This window comes from Psammomys obesus, unplaced genomic scaffold (genome assembly GCF_907164565.1).
Source record: "Psammomys obesus unplaced genomic scaffold, mPsaObe1.curated_primary_1811, whole genome shotgun sequence".
Lineage (NCBI taxonomy): Eukaryota > Metazoa > Chordata > Mammalia > Rodentia > Muridae > Psammomys > Psammomys obesus.
Window position 1 is genome coordinate 3,032,175 of NW_026590503.1, and position 17,102 is coordinate 3,049,276.

Below are 17,102 nucleotides of genomic sequence, written 5' to 3' on the forward strand. Positions count from 1 at the left end.
CATGCACGCACACACCTGTGTCCTTCATCATCAGAGCTTGGTGGGTCCAGGCTGACAAGATATTTTAAGATAACTGTTTAACGCTAGTTCCCAAAAAGCAGTACAAAGTACAGCCCAAGGAGTCTGGAGTCCTGCCAGCCAGGCCACATGGCTGGCAGGACCTACACCTGTCCTGGCCCTGCCCGTCACATTCTCTACAGAAATCTTTCCCAGAAAGCAAGCAAGAAGCAGGGCTATGGACGGCTGGCATCCTGCGCTCTTTCCTTCCTTCCCAGGGCCAGCTCCTGTCCCTCCCTGCTGGCTCTTGCTGCCAGCTCAGACACACAAGCACGACTTCACACCCTGAGACTCCTGACCTCTGCTCGTCCACAAGCGCTCGGCTTAGTGTTTCAGCACAAAGCTTGACACCCGCCCTCCAGGAACAGCTTGCCCTAGGCCTGTGCCCAAGGCTAGTGCCTTCTCTGCACACCAAGCAGCCCATAGGGCACCTGTGGCTAGGCAGGACCACGAGTACCAGGGGCACCCACGCCCGCTCAGAATCAGCGGTAGCCGCAGCGCGCTTCTCTTCCCCACTCATAAGCTGAAGGGAGAGGCAGGCAGTGCGATAAGCAGAAACGCAGTGTGCTTTGCCAGTGTGCCGTGGGTTCCCAGAGGCCCCTATGCATCTGGCCTCGCTCTGAAACACACAACTGTGACCTCCCAGCACTGTCTCCACCCCTCCTCCAGTTCAAACAGCAAACTGCTCAGAGCTTGACACCCAGAAAACAGACACAGAGGGTTTCTTCCTTTGAGAAGTCCTAGGCAGCTCCCTCCCTGTTGACAGCCACTCACCAACCCCTGGAGGAGCTGGCTCTAGGACGGGTTTCCTGTGAGATCAGCCTCAACACAGGAACACAGAAAACGCACAGGCATCAAGCGCAGGCTGAGTGTGCGGGGCAACGAAGGCCAGCGCTGAGGAAAGCCCGCACACTCGACTCACGCCCATCCTCTCTTGCTCACCACCAGAGTCCACCATCAGCAATGCTCCTGCCTCCTATGCAAAGCTTCTAGAAAACAGCCCTGCATACAGGCACTGAGGCTGACTGGCACTCAGACACACATCTGTGCATAAGGGCACTCTCTCTCCATCCATGGCATCCAACAAACAGCCCTGCAGCCCCTTTCAGAACACAGAGCCACCTAGGTATGGAAGCCACCCTCTAAGCCACAGCAGAAGGGACAAGTCCAGAGCCTCAGCAGCACCCCACGTAGAATCCACACTCACCGTTCACGCAGGCCTCTGCTGGTCCACACAGGCCATCCTCAAATAAGCAACCTGGATGAGAAAGAGAAGAGAAGGGGTCAGTGACAGTCGGTGGCCCCTGAGGCTTGCGACCCCCATGCAGGCTCCTTCCCTGTGCTTCTTCATGGTGGTGCCAGGTCATCCTGAAGCAACTGTAAGAGACTCTTGTATGATCTGGCCAACCTATCAGGAGGATTTGTGGCCTGTCCTGCGCCTTCAAGGTCACATCAGAGAGAGCCCATGTCCTGGGCGTGGTCATCTATTCGTACGTGGGTCCCTAGCCTCACACACAGCGTTGCTGGGCTGTCCACCCAGGGAAGTTCCAGGAGCCTGAGGCTGAGCTCACAGGTAGCAGCACCATGGGGCAGAAGTGTACACAACGTCAGAAATGGGCCAGACCTCTGGGCCTAACACAGCTTTGCACACAGGGAGGGACTCCCGAATCTGCCCTTCCCTGCCACGACTCTATGGAGACTCAGTTATGTGCTCCGGGAGGCCTCTGTGCTGTCGGTACCCACCGTGGCCAAGGACGGAGGAGGAAAGCACAGGCAGGCAACGAGAAACAGAGGACATGAAGAGCGGCAGAAGGATGGAGGCATGCAGAAGGGACTCTCCTCTAAACACAGAGGTGTTTGGCCTCTCTTGAAATAGGACGCTGAGTCTCCCAACAGGGAGCAGGGCAGCCATATGCAATCCATAGCCACACAGAGAAGGGATGGAGAGGCTGGGCGGGGGGGGGGGGCATGAGAGGACTCTATACTCAGATGACACCCCCCTTAGAGGCACAATGCTGTATTCACACCTGCCCCACTGACGTATTTCGATCCCCCGGAAGCTAGGAGTGCTCTGAACATACATGTCTTTCAACAACAAAGCCTAATGCCTTCCAGAGATGGTCAAACTTAATTGGTCAACAAAGAGCCACTCTAAAGTCCCCATGGTATTCTCCACAGAGGCCAGGCCAGTGAGCTCTGTCCATGTGACGGCACACGGGGCCTGCTCGGCCCTGCCACGAGCTTCAATGGTTATCCACTAAAGAGTGCACCACCCTCGGGGATGAGGTTCTTGGGGCCTTTGGACCTTCTGCCCATTCTTCCACAGCCGCCCTTGTGCCTGAGCGAGTGAGTGCAAGGCAGCTGACACACTGAGAGAAAACCTTTAATTACAAAGGAGTTGAACCCTTAACTCCTTCACACAAGCGCTGGCACTGATCCTTACAGCTGCAGCAACCAACGGCATTGAGCAACCACGGGGTGAGCGCCAAACCCGGCTGCGCAGACTGTGTGACGGCATTAGTCAGCACAAAGGCCACACAGCCCCACACTCACATGAGCCAGTGGCCTCTTCTCATCCTTATGACCACCCTATTGACACACCGGAAGAGAGCCACTGCTGGCAGGGTCCTTTGCTTAGGTGCCCGACTGTCCTAAGAGAACGCTGAGGGCACAGTGTCAGGTGAGCTGAGTCCACACAGTCAGCCAGCCCTGTGCAAATTACACTTGAGACTAACAAGCCAATCACAGCAGTCTCTACCCTAAGAGAGCCCATCTCTCAAAATGATAATCTCATGTAAAGCGGTATTGCATTTCTTAAGCGCATTTTTAGCGGATCAATATCAACCATTTCCCCCTGAAGCAACCCCGCCTCCTCTCGTCACTGCCCCTCCTCTACCCAGGGTCACTCCTTCATCTGTGAGCACTAGGTGGAGAGCGTTCAACGGAAGGGGAGCTGGGACCACAGACTTTTAGGGCCACGGGGCACAGCAGGTGAGAACTGGAAGCTGTAGGCCTCGGCGGCAAGCGGGCTCCCAAATGCAGTGACCTGGGGTGCTGGGCATGTGGCCTCTCTGGTGGCCGCATTGTGAGCTGTAAAATTAAGGCCGTGTCTGTCTGCTTCGGGGCTGTTCCCATCTGACTGCCAATATTTCTCTCACTGCAGTCCAGAAGAAAGAAGCCACAGGACACTCCCAGCTGCCTCTCTTCCCAGGGCACAGAGGTGACAGAGCAGCTTGGGCTGGAAGACAGGCTGAGGCGTGGGGTGCCGCCACTCGGCCCCAGCCCCCACTGCATGGCAATGAGTATGCAGCTCTGCTTAGCACCTCACAGTCCTCATCAAGTGCCCGAAGGATGACAGGGTCACAGGCACAGCTAAAGGCGCACAGCTGTCAGGGGCTGTGTTTGTCACATGATGTGGCACGCTCTAGAAAACACATAGGAAGGACGACTCTCCGTGGTGTCCTGTTTCTGCCTTACTCACAGCAGACAGAACAGATAGAGCAGAATGTGTACCACGTGTCGCTGTAAGTCTGGCTACAGCAAGGCAGCCTGGCCCTACTGTCGCCCAGCCTGAATCATCCAGGGGCCTGATGAGCCCACGCCTCAGAAAGACCTCCGGGAAGGGAACCAGGCAGCGAGAGTTCAAGTGACACGTTCCCAGAGGTGTGGGGTGTGTGGCTCAGGCCGCAAATTTAACTGGGACACTTAGTTCATTCACTGTGCTCCGCCCAGCCGTGGCCAGGCACACGTGGCCGGGGCAGGCCTGCAGGTTAGCGCAGCCCACCAGTCGGCAGCTCACAATCTACACCTAGAGCAACCGTCAGCCTGAGGCAGCAGCTGCTCCACAGAGAACACCCTCGAGAGCCATCTTCAAACTGCCGTACCCCGAGTTTAAAACTCCAGTTCCCAGGGCTGAGGGCAGAGCTCATGCTCAGTGGTAAAGCCCTGGATCCTATCTCCAGTGCTGAAACAAAACAAAACAACTAAACAAAACACCTGCCTTTCCTCAGTACTAACGCATTGTCTACTCTCCCATGAAACACATTCCAGAAATTCTCAGATGGCTCCTTTGGCTGAACACCCCAGAGCCAGGTGTGGAGCTCAGGGAATTCTTCCCACTTTATGTCCCCTAGGCTCCCACACGGTGGCACACGCTGAAAGCATGCACAGGTGGTCCCATGCACACACTTACATGAGTTCCTGTGTTTAGGTAGACGTGAGTACCTATGGGTATGCAGCCACATGGACATTCACATATGTGTGTACACACATACACGTAAATGAGTGATGTGTGCATGCCTGGACACACATGGACATTTAAATAACCATGTACATTCACGTACATACACACTTATATCTGCATGCACACATGTGTGCAGGAACTCACACATGTATGCGCACACATCTTACATACACTCTCATACCTATGTGCATAGCGCATGCACAAGCACGTGCACACACTGCGTATGTGCATGCATGTGCACTAACCCCGTGTGTACTCATGCATGTTGCTGGTCTTTCTAGCATTAATTTTAACATCCTCCGTTTCCTCAGAATACAAGTCTGTCCCCAGCCATCCTCTCAGATCTTTTGCTGCTGCTGTTTTCGGAAGGAAAACTGATCTAGTCCTTCTGCAAATACTCAGACCAGAACAGCTCTCCTGTCCTGTCCTTGTGAAACAGCAAGTAAGAGGTCACGACCTCCCGGCTGACCTAACTACCTGGCCCTTACTACCTAAGTGGCCCTGGCCCACGTGGCCCCACCCATGCCCACCTGAGAAGCACTCACCACTGCAGCACACACCTGCCCAGCTTCTTCCCAGTTCTAGGCCCATGACATCAGTGGAGAGACATGACCCCAGATGCAGGGATCCCTCCAGGAGAGGGAGCCAGAGTAACTACCTTCCTCCTCACTGTTTTGGCAAAGGCTCTGAGACTCATGCAAAAGTGCAATCAATAAGGACGTGATAGTTTTTCTTTTACTTGCAAGAATTAGAATATATCAGTGTAAAACTGAATTCTCTCACCAAAATAATAAAACATTTTCCCCCTCGGGCACGTCACATGAGCAGAATGGATGCTCTGAGTCTCCTGCAGAGCAGCTGGGCATTCTTAGAATCCCAGCTATGATTACCAAATTCTCATAACTGGGATCTGATAATTCTTTGAGATCATTTAGTATTGTAGCCAGATAAAACTTAGCAAACCCCATCTGGTGTGTGGCTCATGGAGCATGAGTTAATAATGAGTGTATTACTGTTTTCCCATGGTAGCAATCCACACATAACAAAGCATTCTCCCACATCGTTTCCTCCAATGTTTCCTCTTCGGAGCTCTCTGTGGCAGTGCCTCTACCCTCCTCTCTGCAGCTTGGTCCTCTTTGAGCTGCCCCTTACCTGGCAGGAGCAGCATGGACAGCAGACTGTGGCAGCTCTGGAGTCCATCGGCTGCCAGGCACGGTGAGTGAGGTTAAGCCTGCCTCTCAGCCACTGAGCTGCACCGCTGCTCAACGCTGTTAGTGAAGCACTAACCCAAAGCTGACTCTGAAGAAACACAAAGAGAGGATGGAAAATCCACCCAGACTGTAGAGCCTATTGGCTTTGACTCAAGGGCCCCAAGATAGGTGTCTGCAGTGAGCTGGTTTCTTTAAAAACGTTGTTCTGTTACGTGAATGTTTTTGTTTTATTCCCAGGTGTGCAATAAGAGGCTGCTTCTCAGCAGGTGATTATGATTTGCCTCGTGCACTAGCAGGGGCGTGATCTTTGCCAGCTGCAGACAGTTGAATTCTAGGGACTCTGAAGGGGGTATAAAATGGAGAGCCCCAAGAAGGTCTGTGGTGGCGGCTGCTCCCCCTGCTGCTGCTGGTTTGTCCTGCTGCTGTGTCTGCTGTTGCTGGACTGCGGATGTTCTGGTAGAACTGTTTGAGAAGGATTAGGAGGTGTGGCCTTGTTGTAGAAGGTGTGTCACTGGGGGTGGACTTTGAGGTTTCAAAAGCCTCCAGCCCCACCCCCCTGCCTTCTAATTATGGATCGACTTATGACCCTCAGCTGTTCCTGACACCATGCTTTTGTTCCATGGACTCTAACCCTCTGAAATTGTAAACACCTTCTAAGTTATCTATGTTGTGGTGTTTTGTTTTGTTTTGGTTTTTTTGTGGTGTTTTATTAAAGCAATACAAAAGTAACTAAGACACACAGGGACACACTAGACATTCTAAATTGTGTGTTAAACATTCACGGAAGCCTGGAGAATCCATCTGATAGAGGCCTGCATTTAATGGCATGAACCAACATAAAGAAACTTGGGCAGCCTGACTCAGCATCATGGCATCTGTTAATGAATGCTATTTCCTGAGGCTTAGTTCTGAGACTCCAGGGCTTCAGCCAGAGACCCATTAGGGGCACTTCAGGCTGAGGAATAGTTCAGTTGGTAGAGTGCTTGCCTAGTGAAGCCCCAGGTTAACTCCCAGTACCACAGAACAACAGGCAGGTTAGTGGCACTATGTCTCTAATGTGAGAACTTGAGAGTTGACAGAAGGAGGTTCACAAATTCATGGTCATCCTTGGCTATCTAGTGAGTTTGAGGCCAGACTAGGTTACATGAAATCTCATGAAGAAGGAAGAGGAAGAGGAGGAAGGTAAGGAGGAGGAGGAGGAGGAAGAGGAAGAGGAGGACCTCCCTTGACCAGCTAGCATCACTTCTAATACTGTGTCTGGACTAGGTCTGTTAGGAAGTTCTATGCTCCTCCTGTGCAGGTGAAGGGAAGGGAGGTACTATCATTCCTGGGTCATATGTGACAATACTGGTCAGCCTTTCGCAAGAAGCAGACCTCACAACCTGACAGACGGAATGCAGGTAAAACAATGCAAGTCTCCTTTCTCCCCCCATGCCCTGCACCTTCTAGAAGCCTTACCAGCCCCTGCTCCAGTGGCTCTGGTGGCCCCAGTGAGCTCTGCCATGAGAGGCTACACTGTACATTTCTGCGCACTGCCACCCTTCACAGGAGGCTATCTGGTGGGACCGTTCTGTGTCACTCTAAAGATGTAAAATAACAACAGCAGCAGCAGCAGCTGTGCTCAAGCCCTGCCAACACCAACAGAGCCAGCAGCCATTCTTGATGCCCATCGAGGCCACCCCCTCCCTTCCTAGTAGAAACGCTGATGGCTTTAGGGGTGGTACTAAGTAACCTCAATGCCAGCAGCTTCACAGACATAGAAGTAAGATTTGGGGGTTATTCTTTTAGGATCACCTCGCCTCATTCTGAACCAGGAGGGGAGTGCCTGAGGTCCACACACCAGCTCTACATGTTCTGTGGGCCCCCTCACCCTCTGCTTCTCAGCTATGAATGAGTACCATCCAGATACACACAGGAGCTGAGGACAGTGCTACAGCCAAGCCTTGAGCAGAGATTGCTGCCTAGATGGGCCTGCTCCTTGTCTCAGCATCAGCTGGCTATGAAGATAACAGAGTCCTCAGACTCCTCAGACCCAGACATCCTTCTACAAATGTTCCTATCAGAACAAAAAAAAAAAAAAAAAGGATGTGTTAAGTCAGGCAGGGCCCCGGGCAGGGACAGAGGTGCATGTGAGTCTGCACTACAAACCCCTGTTCCTGTGTTAGATCCTGGAAAGCGTGAGATTAAAGCCCAGCTACCCTTGCCTCATTGAGCTCAGACCTCTTCGTGCCTGTATCAGGGTATCAGCTCTTTCCACCCAGGATGCAGACAAAATCTGTGACTGCAATTTCAAGAGAGAGAGGAGGAGGCTGCACCTAGCATTAGCCTGACAGCTCCTTGGCCATGCGTGGCCATCACTGGTGGCCTGGCAGGGCTGAGAGACAAGTGGAAACAGTACTTGCTCTATACCATTCTCTGTACACTAGGCAGCCGCTGGGAGAGCCTTGCCCATCCCTGCACGTGGGAGGAAATTCCATTACCACAGACAGCAGGTGGCATGAGTATCCACAAAGTTCTCCATCCTCACATACCCTACATCTCCCCACTTCCTATTGGCTAAAGGGCCTGGCAACTTCCCCTTGTACATTCAAGGGATGTTCCCTAAGCCTGCCTGCCACTGAGCACAGCAAGATATGTCATGATAGAGCTCAAGAATGGTGCCTATCATTCCCTGCCTCAAAGCTCCCTGCCAGGTCAGCAGGAGGCTAGCCTCCAAACAGCTAGAACCCTAGGATTCTTTGAAAGGAGAGTAAGTGATAACTTTCATTTTGAGGGGTATGAAGTCATTCTTGGGGCTCTGGACTGGGGAAAGGAAGATTGGCCATTTGAGGAGAAGCCAAGAGGCAGGGGCAGCAAAGCTGGTACACTGATGGGTCTGACTTTCTTGTCTACCCAGCCAGCTCTGGATGGAAGGGGCCCCAGCAAGGACCCAAGTGGACAGGTATGCAGCTTAGAGACCTAGGCTTCTGAAGCAGAAGAAACGTGTGCCATTCTTCTCAGAGGTGACTGAATTCGAGCTGAGGGTGCTGGCCAGGATCAGAGCTTTGAATTCCCAGGTTGATCAACAGGGTCATCATGTGCCAGGAAGGGGCCAAGGAGCTGAACACCAGGATCACCTGCTCTTTGGATTCCAAGATGGTGAAGACCCTGACTTCTCACAGTACACCTCTAACACCAGCTCAGGAGAATGACTGGAGGCCAGGCTAGGCTACAAACTGATTTCCAGGTTAATGTAAAGCATTAACAAGACTCTGTCTCAAAGAAAAACAAAATAAAACTATAGAGATGGTGCAACAGTCAACAGCACTGGCTGCTCTTCCAGAGGACCCAGGTTCAATTTCCAGTCCCTGTGTGGCAGCTCACAACTGTCTGTGACTCCAGTTCCAAGTGACCTGGTGCCCTCTTCTGGGCTCTGTGGCACCAGACACTGGTACATGCATGCAGGCAAAATACCCATACACATAAAATGAAGTTTAAAAAATAAATTAACCAAAGCAAAGCAATGAGTGATTGCCTTGGACCTGAAGGCTACTTCTGCTGGCACATCAACACCTTGCTGGGCCTGCAGGGGTCTGCTGAGCACCTCTGCCTACATGTGCCTCTTTGCCGCTGGGTCAGAGCCCACTGAGCTCTGCACTAGGCACATGTTTCATCCAGGGCTACAACACGGGGCTAGCCTCTTTTCCTAGTGGTGACTAGCCCTCACCCTATTGCTGTGGTTTGAATAGCTTCTATTGGCTCATATATTCAAATGCTTAGTCACCAGAGAATGGTGGCACCATTCGAAAGGATTAGAAGGATTATAATGTGTGGCCTTATTGGAGGAAGTGAGGTTTCAAAGTCACAAGCTCACCATCTCTCTCTCTCTCAGCCTGTGGATTAGAATGTAGCCCTCAGGTAACTGCTCCAGCACCGTGTGTGTGTGTGTGTGTGTGTGTGTGTGTGTGTGTGTGTGTGTGTCATCATGATCCCCTCCATGATGATAATGAACTAAACCTCTGAAACTGTAAGCAAGCCTCCATTAAATGTTTTCTTTTATAGGAGTTGCATTGGTCAAGGTGTCTTTCACAGCAGTAGAACAGTGGCGAAGACACCCCATTTTCCCCTTCAAGATTGAAGACATCTGCTAGCCACCAAGGGCAGAAACGCCAGAACATGGAAAAAGAAAAGAGGTGGCACCTCACTGCAGGTTCTCACCTATGCCAGAAAAACACAAATGCTCCTGCCCTCTGCTGCCGCCTCGCTCCATCACAGTCAGATCCTGCATCTGTGGCTCCCCTGCTGCCCCGTTATTTGCCCCACTCCACTGCAGGTGCTGCTTTTCCAGAAGATGAGTTCTGGGTCTGGGATTGGGGGCAATGGATGTTAATGTCTTCCTAAACACGACTTTTTTCACATGAAAACCATGTACTTGATCAGTTTCCGTTAGAAACTGCGTTAAATCATGCTGTCATCAGCCATCTTCACTGTGAGTGGCTGGGGTAGCTCTGACTCTGCCCCTCCAAATGAACTTTCACAAAAACAATCCCATGATACCTTAACAAGACTATAGAATGGTACACCGAACTGCTCTATTGCCAATAGTCTGAGTAAGCCTTGACTTCTCAGCTTCTGGGTTTGTTAAGGCCAGAATGTCCCTCCCTTCTCTCCTTATACAGTTGCTGGGGATGCCAGGGAAAAGCATAAGTCAAAACATCCCGTAAACTTAGAAGCCTATGGAGCTGCTGTCCCACACTCCATTTCTCTCTCCCCCTTAGATCTCTAGCCATGAGTCTGAATCATTATTAGAAATGAATGAATAAACAAACAAACAAATAAAAGATTGAGCTGAATGAGTCCACAGGGCACTACTGGCAGAATGAAGCTCCCACAGAGGCTGTATTTTAGCGCCTCTTGGTGTATCTTAATGTCACACTCAGAGCCACCAGGACTTACTCACACTTTGCCATCTATGTGTGTGTAGACTTCTCTCTTAAGACCAGTTCTCATCTGTTCTGTCTCTAATGGTATGACATCTGCACAGTGGGCACCTAAGAGACGCAGGACTATCTGTGGTCTTCTGAAGATAACACCAGTTAAAAGAAAAAATCCTAAACTAAAACACTCGTTTAGATGGTATATATTCCTGCCTCTTTTGCCCTTTGAGACAGAGTTTCTCTGTGTAGCCTTGGCTGTTCTGGACTCACTTTGTAGACCAGGCTGGCCTCAAGCTCACAGAGATGCACCTGCCTCTGCCTCCTGAGTGCTGGGATTAAAAGCAAGTGCCGCCATGCCCAGCTAGGTGGTAGGTTTATGTCTGGGGCTGTTCCCCACTTAATCATCCCATCAACAGAAAGGCATACCATAGAACCCTCAGCCCTGTCAGCTGGGGACTACCAACCAGCAAGTTCCTGAGGCCCCAACAGCGGACTGGGAGAAAGGCAAGGAGATGGGAGGGCCAGCTCCAGTTGGGACAGGTGTGATATGAAGAAAAGTCTGCGTGGCAAAGGCATTCAGCTTGGGCCAAGCCAACCGTGGGGTTGCCCCACTGCCACCGGCAGGAAGAGACATCACCGCAGAAGGCTTCAGGAGAACTGCACAGGTAAAACTGGCATTTCCACAACTTTCTAAGCCAGGTGTACTGGCTGGCTTTGTGTCAACTTGGCACAAGCTAGAGTCATCAGGGAGAAAGGAGCTTCAGTTGAGGAAAGGCCTCTATGAGATCCAGCTGTAAGGCATTTTCTCAATTAGTGATCAGTGAGGGAGGGCCCAGCTCACGGTGGGTAGTGCCAACCCTGGGCTGGTGGTCCTGGGTTCTATAAGGAAGCAGGCTAAGGAAGCCATGAGGAGCAAGCCAGTAAGCAGCACCCTCCATGTCTTCTGCATCAGCTCCTACCTCCAGGTTCCTGCCATGCTTGAGTTCCTGTCCTGACTTCCTTTGGTGATAAACAGCAATGTGAAAGTGTACACTGAATAAACCCTTTTCTCCTCAACTTGCTTTTCTGTCATGGTGTTTGGTCACAGCAATAAGAAACCGTAAACTAAGACATCAGGTACATTTATCTGATGACTAGGATGCAGGACTAAGGGGGATGGAGTCTCTGAGTTTGATTGAAGGACGAGGAAGAAAGAGTCAAGGACCTGGCCTTGGTGTGACCTTAATTGACCAAAACACTGTCAAGAATGTGGAGGGAAGCAGGGTGCTGGAGATGGAGGCTGACAAGCACTCTAATGATGCTGAAGAGTAGCCAGCATGCTCTGTGACTGCCAAGGTAAGTGGGATACAGGAGGTGACATCAGGCATGCAGGCATGGGCCAGAGGGACCTGGGAGAGGATCAGCAGTGTCTCCACAGAGATGGTATAGGATGCCAGAGCTGGTGAGTAACGATTCTAAAGAAGGAACAGGCTGAGGGGCGAACAAGAAGTAAAAGCATCATGGCAGCCTCCACAGGAAGCTCCTGGCACAGGGTGCTGCCACGGTAAGCTGCCCCTCAGTCAGCAGGCATGACACGAATGCCTATGAACCACTTCAGACCAACCTGGGCTTGTTATCTGGTCCCATTTCCTCTTCCTAGAAATCCGAGCAGAAAGATTAAGCACTGTAGCACAGGGCCAGAATTTAAAATCCTGACAGAAAGCAGGAACAGAATATCACGAAAGTGCAGAGCACAAATCTCAAACTTCTCCCTCCTTCCTAGACTTCATTACTTCATTCCCCTCTGTCTTGTTGGATTCTCAGGACGACCCACTAAAAGAACAGGTAGAACATTCAAACTACCTCAGGCAGGGTAGTCCACAGAGCACAGCCTCTGAACCATACAGTGAAGAGCTGCGGGTGAGTCATGGAGAGATGCTAGCATGTTTGCACAGGAAGGAAGACCAGAGGCCCTATTCTTTCTTCTGTGCCAAAATGCTATAAGCAATGGGAGCATGGTCAACAGCAGCCATAGCAAGAATACATTTACCCAAGGGCCTCTCAGGCTTTGAACAAGTCCTCTGCGTCATGGTCTAAGGAAAGAGGAAAGCCCTTTTTTTTCCTTTTAAAAATTTATTTATTTTTACATTAATTACAGTTTATCCACTTTGTATCCCAGTTGTAGCCCCCTCCCTCACCCCTTCCAATCCCACTTGCCCTCCCTCTTCTCCACCCATGCCCCTCCCCAGTCCACTGATAGGGGAGGTCCTTCTCCCCTTCCATCTGACCCTAGCCTATCAGGTCTCATGAGGTCTGGCTGCAATGTCTTCCTCTGTGGTCTGGTAAGGCTGCTCCCCCTTCAAGGGGAGGTGATCAAAGAGCTAGCCCCTGAGTTCATGTCTGAGACAGTCCCTGTTCCCATTGCTAGGGTTCCCTCTTGGACACTGAGCTGCCATGGGCTACATCTGTGCAGGAGCTCTGGGTTATCTCCATGAATGGTCCTTGTTTGAAGTATCAGTCTCAGAAAAGACCCCTGGGCCCAGATTTTTTAGTTCTGTTGCTCTCCTTGTGGAACTCCTGTCCCCTCCAGGTCTTTCCATCTCCCCCTTGTTTCATAAGATTCCCTGCACTCTGCCTAAAGTTTGGCTCTGAGTCTCAGCCTCTGCTTTGATACCCTGCAGGGTAGAGCCTTTCAGAGTCCCTCTGTGATAGGCTCCTGTCCTGTTCCTTGTTTTCTCCCTCTTCCAATGTCTATCCCACTTGCCTTTCTGAATAAGGATTGAGACTCTTACCCAGGGTCCTCCTTCTTTATTAGCTTCATTAGGTGTACGGATTTTAGAATGATTATCCTATATTATATGTTTAATATCCACTTATAAGTGAGTACATACCAGGTGTGTCAGGAAAGCAGTTTTTTAAGACAGGATCTTGTGCAGCCTGGAATGCATTGAGTTCACGGTATAGCTGAGGATGACCTTGAACCTCAGATCCTCCTGCCTCTAGCTACCCAGTGCTGGGACCATAAGTGTGCACCATCATGCCTAGTGTATGCAGGGCTAAGAACCAACCTCAGGGCTTTGAGCATACTAAGCAAGTACTCTGCCACTGAGCTACACCCCATCTCCCAACTGCGTTTTAAAGATAAGTTTCTTTCTCTCTTTTCAGATTGAACCCAGGACCTTCTTCATGATAGGCAAGTACTCCAGCACTGAGCTACAACCCCAACAGCTGGAGGAAATTTTCTTTAAGAGGATAAAAACATGACACAATGACTGTATGAGGACATTCACCGTGCAAGAAAAAGACAGAAAACAGTCCTCAGGGGGAAGAGGTGGCATTTGTACATCGTAAATGGTGAGAATGGCCTGGTAGAGGTGTTGAGGGCTTTTGTTTCCAGATTCTTGATCACACTCCCAAAGCTCCCTATGGTTCATGCTATGATTGGTGGTGGTGGGGTGTCCCTCTGAGGGAACAACCAATATTCTCTCAGTATTCCGGCCTGCCTCGGAGACACAGTTGTTCAGATGTCCTAGGTGCTCTTTGGAAGTTACATTTCCCCTTCTCAGCATGGGCCCCATGCTCCATGGATAGCATCTGAACAAGCAAATGAAGAAGGGAATAATTTCTTCTCAAATTATTGCCCATAAACGCCTCATGTGCCTCGGGTAGGCCCAGTGTTTGTCCTGAGGCTCTCTCTCCAGCTTCACCTGGCCCAGTATCTGTCCTGAGGCAGGCGCTGTCTCTCCAGCTCCACCTCCCAACGTTGCCTTTTGGCTCTCCCCAATCCCAACCCACATTCTCACCATACTCAGAAATGGTAAAACTCCTCTTTGCTGGAGGAAACACAGTCATGTCCTAAGATGAAATGCGGGGCAGAGAGAAGGAGAACGGAGGGGATAAGGCTTAGCACGCCAGATCATAGTACAAGCAATGGACGAAGTGACAGGATGAGTAAGTCTCACCAGAGACTGATCAGACATGCAATGTCTTCCCAAAAGCAGACAGTGGTCCTAATGAGAAGCAAGTATTTGGCCGTGAGATTCCTCCACCACCAGGTTCCTCTGCCAGCAGAAGATGCACTTTACAAAACTCCCTCTCAGCTAATAAAGATACGTTAATGCACTTGCAACTTGGAATGTATTGTCCTCAGTCAGAAAGGGAAGCATTTCTTAGGACCAAGAGCCAGCGGGACACACACCCTTGACCCTGCGCTGGGCTAATAGCACCCCCTATCCCCTTTCCTCCCTTTCACCTCAGGAGCCTTTTGGGCAGTCAGTGTGGCCAGCATGGGCTCCTGAGGAGAACCGCCCTTTCCTACATCACCCTCCAGGCCTGCGGAAGCAAGCAGGCTCACATATGATACTAATTCGGGTTAGACAGCCATTGCCGGTGAAATGGGAAGTTGCTTAGCACATCAGTATACGTGGCAGTTAAGGTAAAATCCACAGCTCTGTCTGATTCTCCTAACCCATGTGGCTCATGTAGGTGAGTCACCAGCTAACCAGCTTCTTGCTGGCAAACCTCAGCAGATGTAATGTATACCTTCCTGAATAAAAACAAGACTGTATGCCTGGCAACCCCAACAGCATAGCTCCATGTCTTGGAGAACCACGGTAGCCAGCCAGAGGCCACTGGAGCCCTGTGGTTCCAGGTAAGCATCTTGTGTCCATAAGGGCAGGGAGCATGGCCAGCGGGGCAAAGGAGTAGTTGTCACAGCCCTGGGGACAAAAGCCATGCTAGATGCACACTGTAAGTGGGGGAAAAAAATGTCAGTTGGAAAACTGTAGAAAAAGCAAAATTATAGAGATGTTAAAAGGATGAGTGGTGGCTCCAGGCTCAGGGAGAGGCAGAAAGAGCTCGGGTGTGAAATGTTGAACACAGAGGACTCTGGGGCAAAGAGATTGCCTTGCATATGTCTGTAATTTCCATGGTCACTGGCAGTACGGATTTTTCAAACCCACTGAGCCCTACAATACCAAAGGAAATCTTAACATGTGTGAATTTAACAACAAAAAGGCAGCAGAGAGCGCCACGTCCGTGCAAACACTGTGTGTTCCAGATGTGTGGAACGCCCCACTGACGTGTTCAACGGGTGAACAGGTGCTGGTTACCCAGATGACTATGGGAATGGGTAGATACTCTTACACTAGAGCTAAGCGGAACTGCACATAAGCCCTGTACTCTGGCTGTTAAGGTGCTTCCGGAAAAGTACCAACCAAGCATGCCGACATTTCTATTGCATACTGGAATTGAAAATTAAGCAGGTGGATGTCACTGAATGGCAGAAAACAGGATTCTTGTTTGGGGGCCATGTAGGTGTTTTCATATATACAGGAGAAGCCTAGAGTGATCCACAGAGGGATAGGCCAGTGATAGAAACACCGGAAGGAACACGTTTTAGATTAATCTAGACACCGAGTCACAGGCGAACACTGCACAGCAGGACTGAACAACTTTGCAAGCACACCATCCAACAGGGTGAAGCCTTGTTTACTTGGTCCTGCCTCTCCCTTATTTGGAAGCTAATAAAATGATTTGGAAAATATTTATGAAAAGAGAACAGAAGATGGATCTGTCCCATCTGTTTGGTTTAAAAGAAAGAAGTAACAGAAAACCACCTCCCAAATGCAATATTCACACTTGGCTTCTCCAAGAAGACACCCCCCTGACTGACTGAACAGTCCCTGGCATTTGGTTCGACACCCATTTGAACATGCTTTCTCCTAAGGGGCATCACTTGGAAGTCTCTGATGACTAAGGGGAAGAAAGTTATCTTTTAGGAAAAGGAACCCATTGGGCTGAGTATATAGGTCAGGTGCTAGAGTGCGTGGCTTGAATGTCCCGAATTCTGAGTTCAATCACAGCACTGCAGGCACAGTGACCCATGCTTGTCATCATTGTACCACAAGTACCAGATGCTCAGGTCATCCTTAGCTATGTATGAAGCTAGCGGCCAGCCTGGGCTAAGAAGGAGAGAGGGATAAAGGGATAAAGAGGAGGAGACGGGGGAGTGGACTGTCTTAAATTTTTTTAAGACTTATTTATTTATTATCTATACAGTGTCCTGCCTGCAGGCCAGAAGAGGGCACCATGTGGCGCCAGAATTTGAACTCAGGGCCTTTGAAGACCTCTGAGACATCTCTCCAGCCCAGCTGTCTTAATTTTAAATCACAGCATCACGCACTAGAAAACTTCAGTTTCAGCCCCATGTCTCCGTCCCCTAATCAGCTGCTCACCCTTTCTCCCAGAGCCTCCCATGGGAGGCCAACTCGTTTCACAGCTCGTTTCACATGTGGTGTCTATATGCCATGTTCTCTAGAACTCAGCCAGCCCTGGTTCTTCTTGATCTCCAGCTACTCCCAGTCTCTGCCGGAGCTTCTCATCCTGGCCCTCATCTGCATACTACTGTAACACTGATGTCTCCAATTATTCACCACTGCTCGTCTCACATATCACACCTTACCTGCGTGGCCAGCTTTTACTTTAATTTTTTAACTGTGAGGCAGGGTGATCAACTTGACTTTGGGGCCAAGTTCTGTTCTCTGGAACAGAACAGATGATGTCATCTCTTTCCACAACAGTGTCCACACATGTAAAGTTAGGTCATTCTCTTCCCTGGATGAGCACCATTCCACCCCATTGTCTTCAATACCCTGTCCATGCATTAGCCAATGTTCCCAGATGTGACCGGGACAG

At 50.4% G+C, this 17,102-nt stretch overlaps 1 protein-coding gene across 2 annotated transcripts in view; it reads right to left on the bottom strand.

Annotated features, from left to right (window-relative positions):
* The window catches only part of Ptprn2 (protein tyrosine phosphatase receptor type N2), a 695,487-nt gene that overhangs the window by 622,429 nt on the left and 55,956 nt on the right, over window positions 1–17,102 (bottom strand). For both annotated transcript variants that reach the window (XM_055607544.1, XM_055607543.1), the window contains exon 2: window positions 1,265–1,315. In XM_055607544.1, the coding sequence (XP_055463519.1) occupies window positions 1,265–1,315 (51 nt within the window). The remainder of the gene's footprint in view (window positions 1–1,264; window positions 1,316–17,102) is intronic.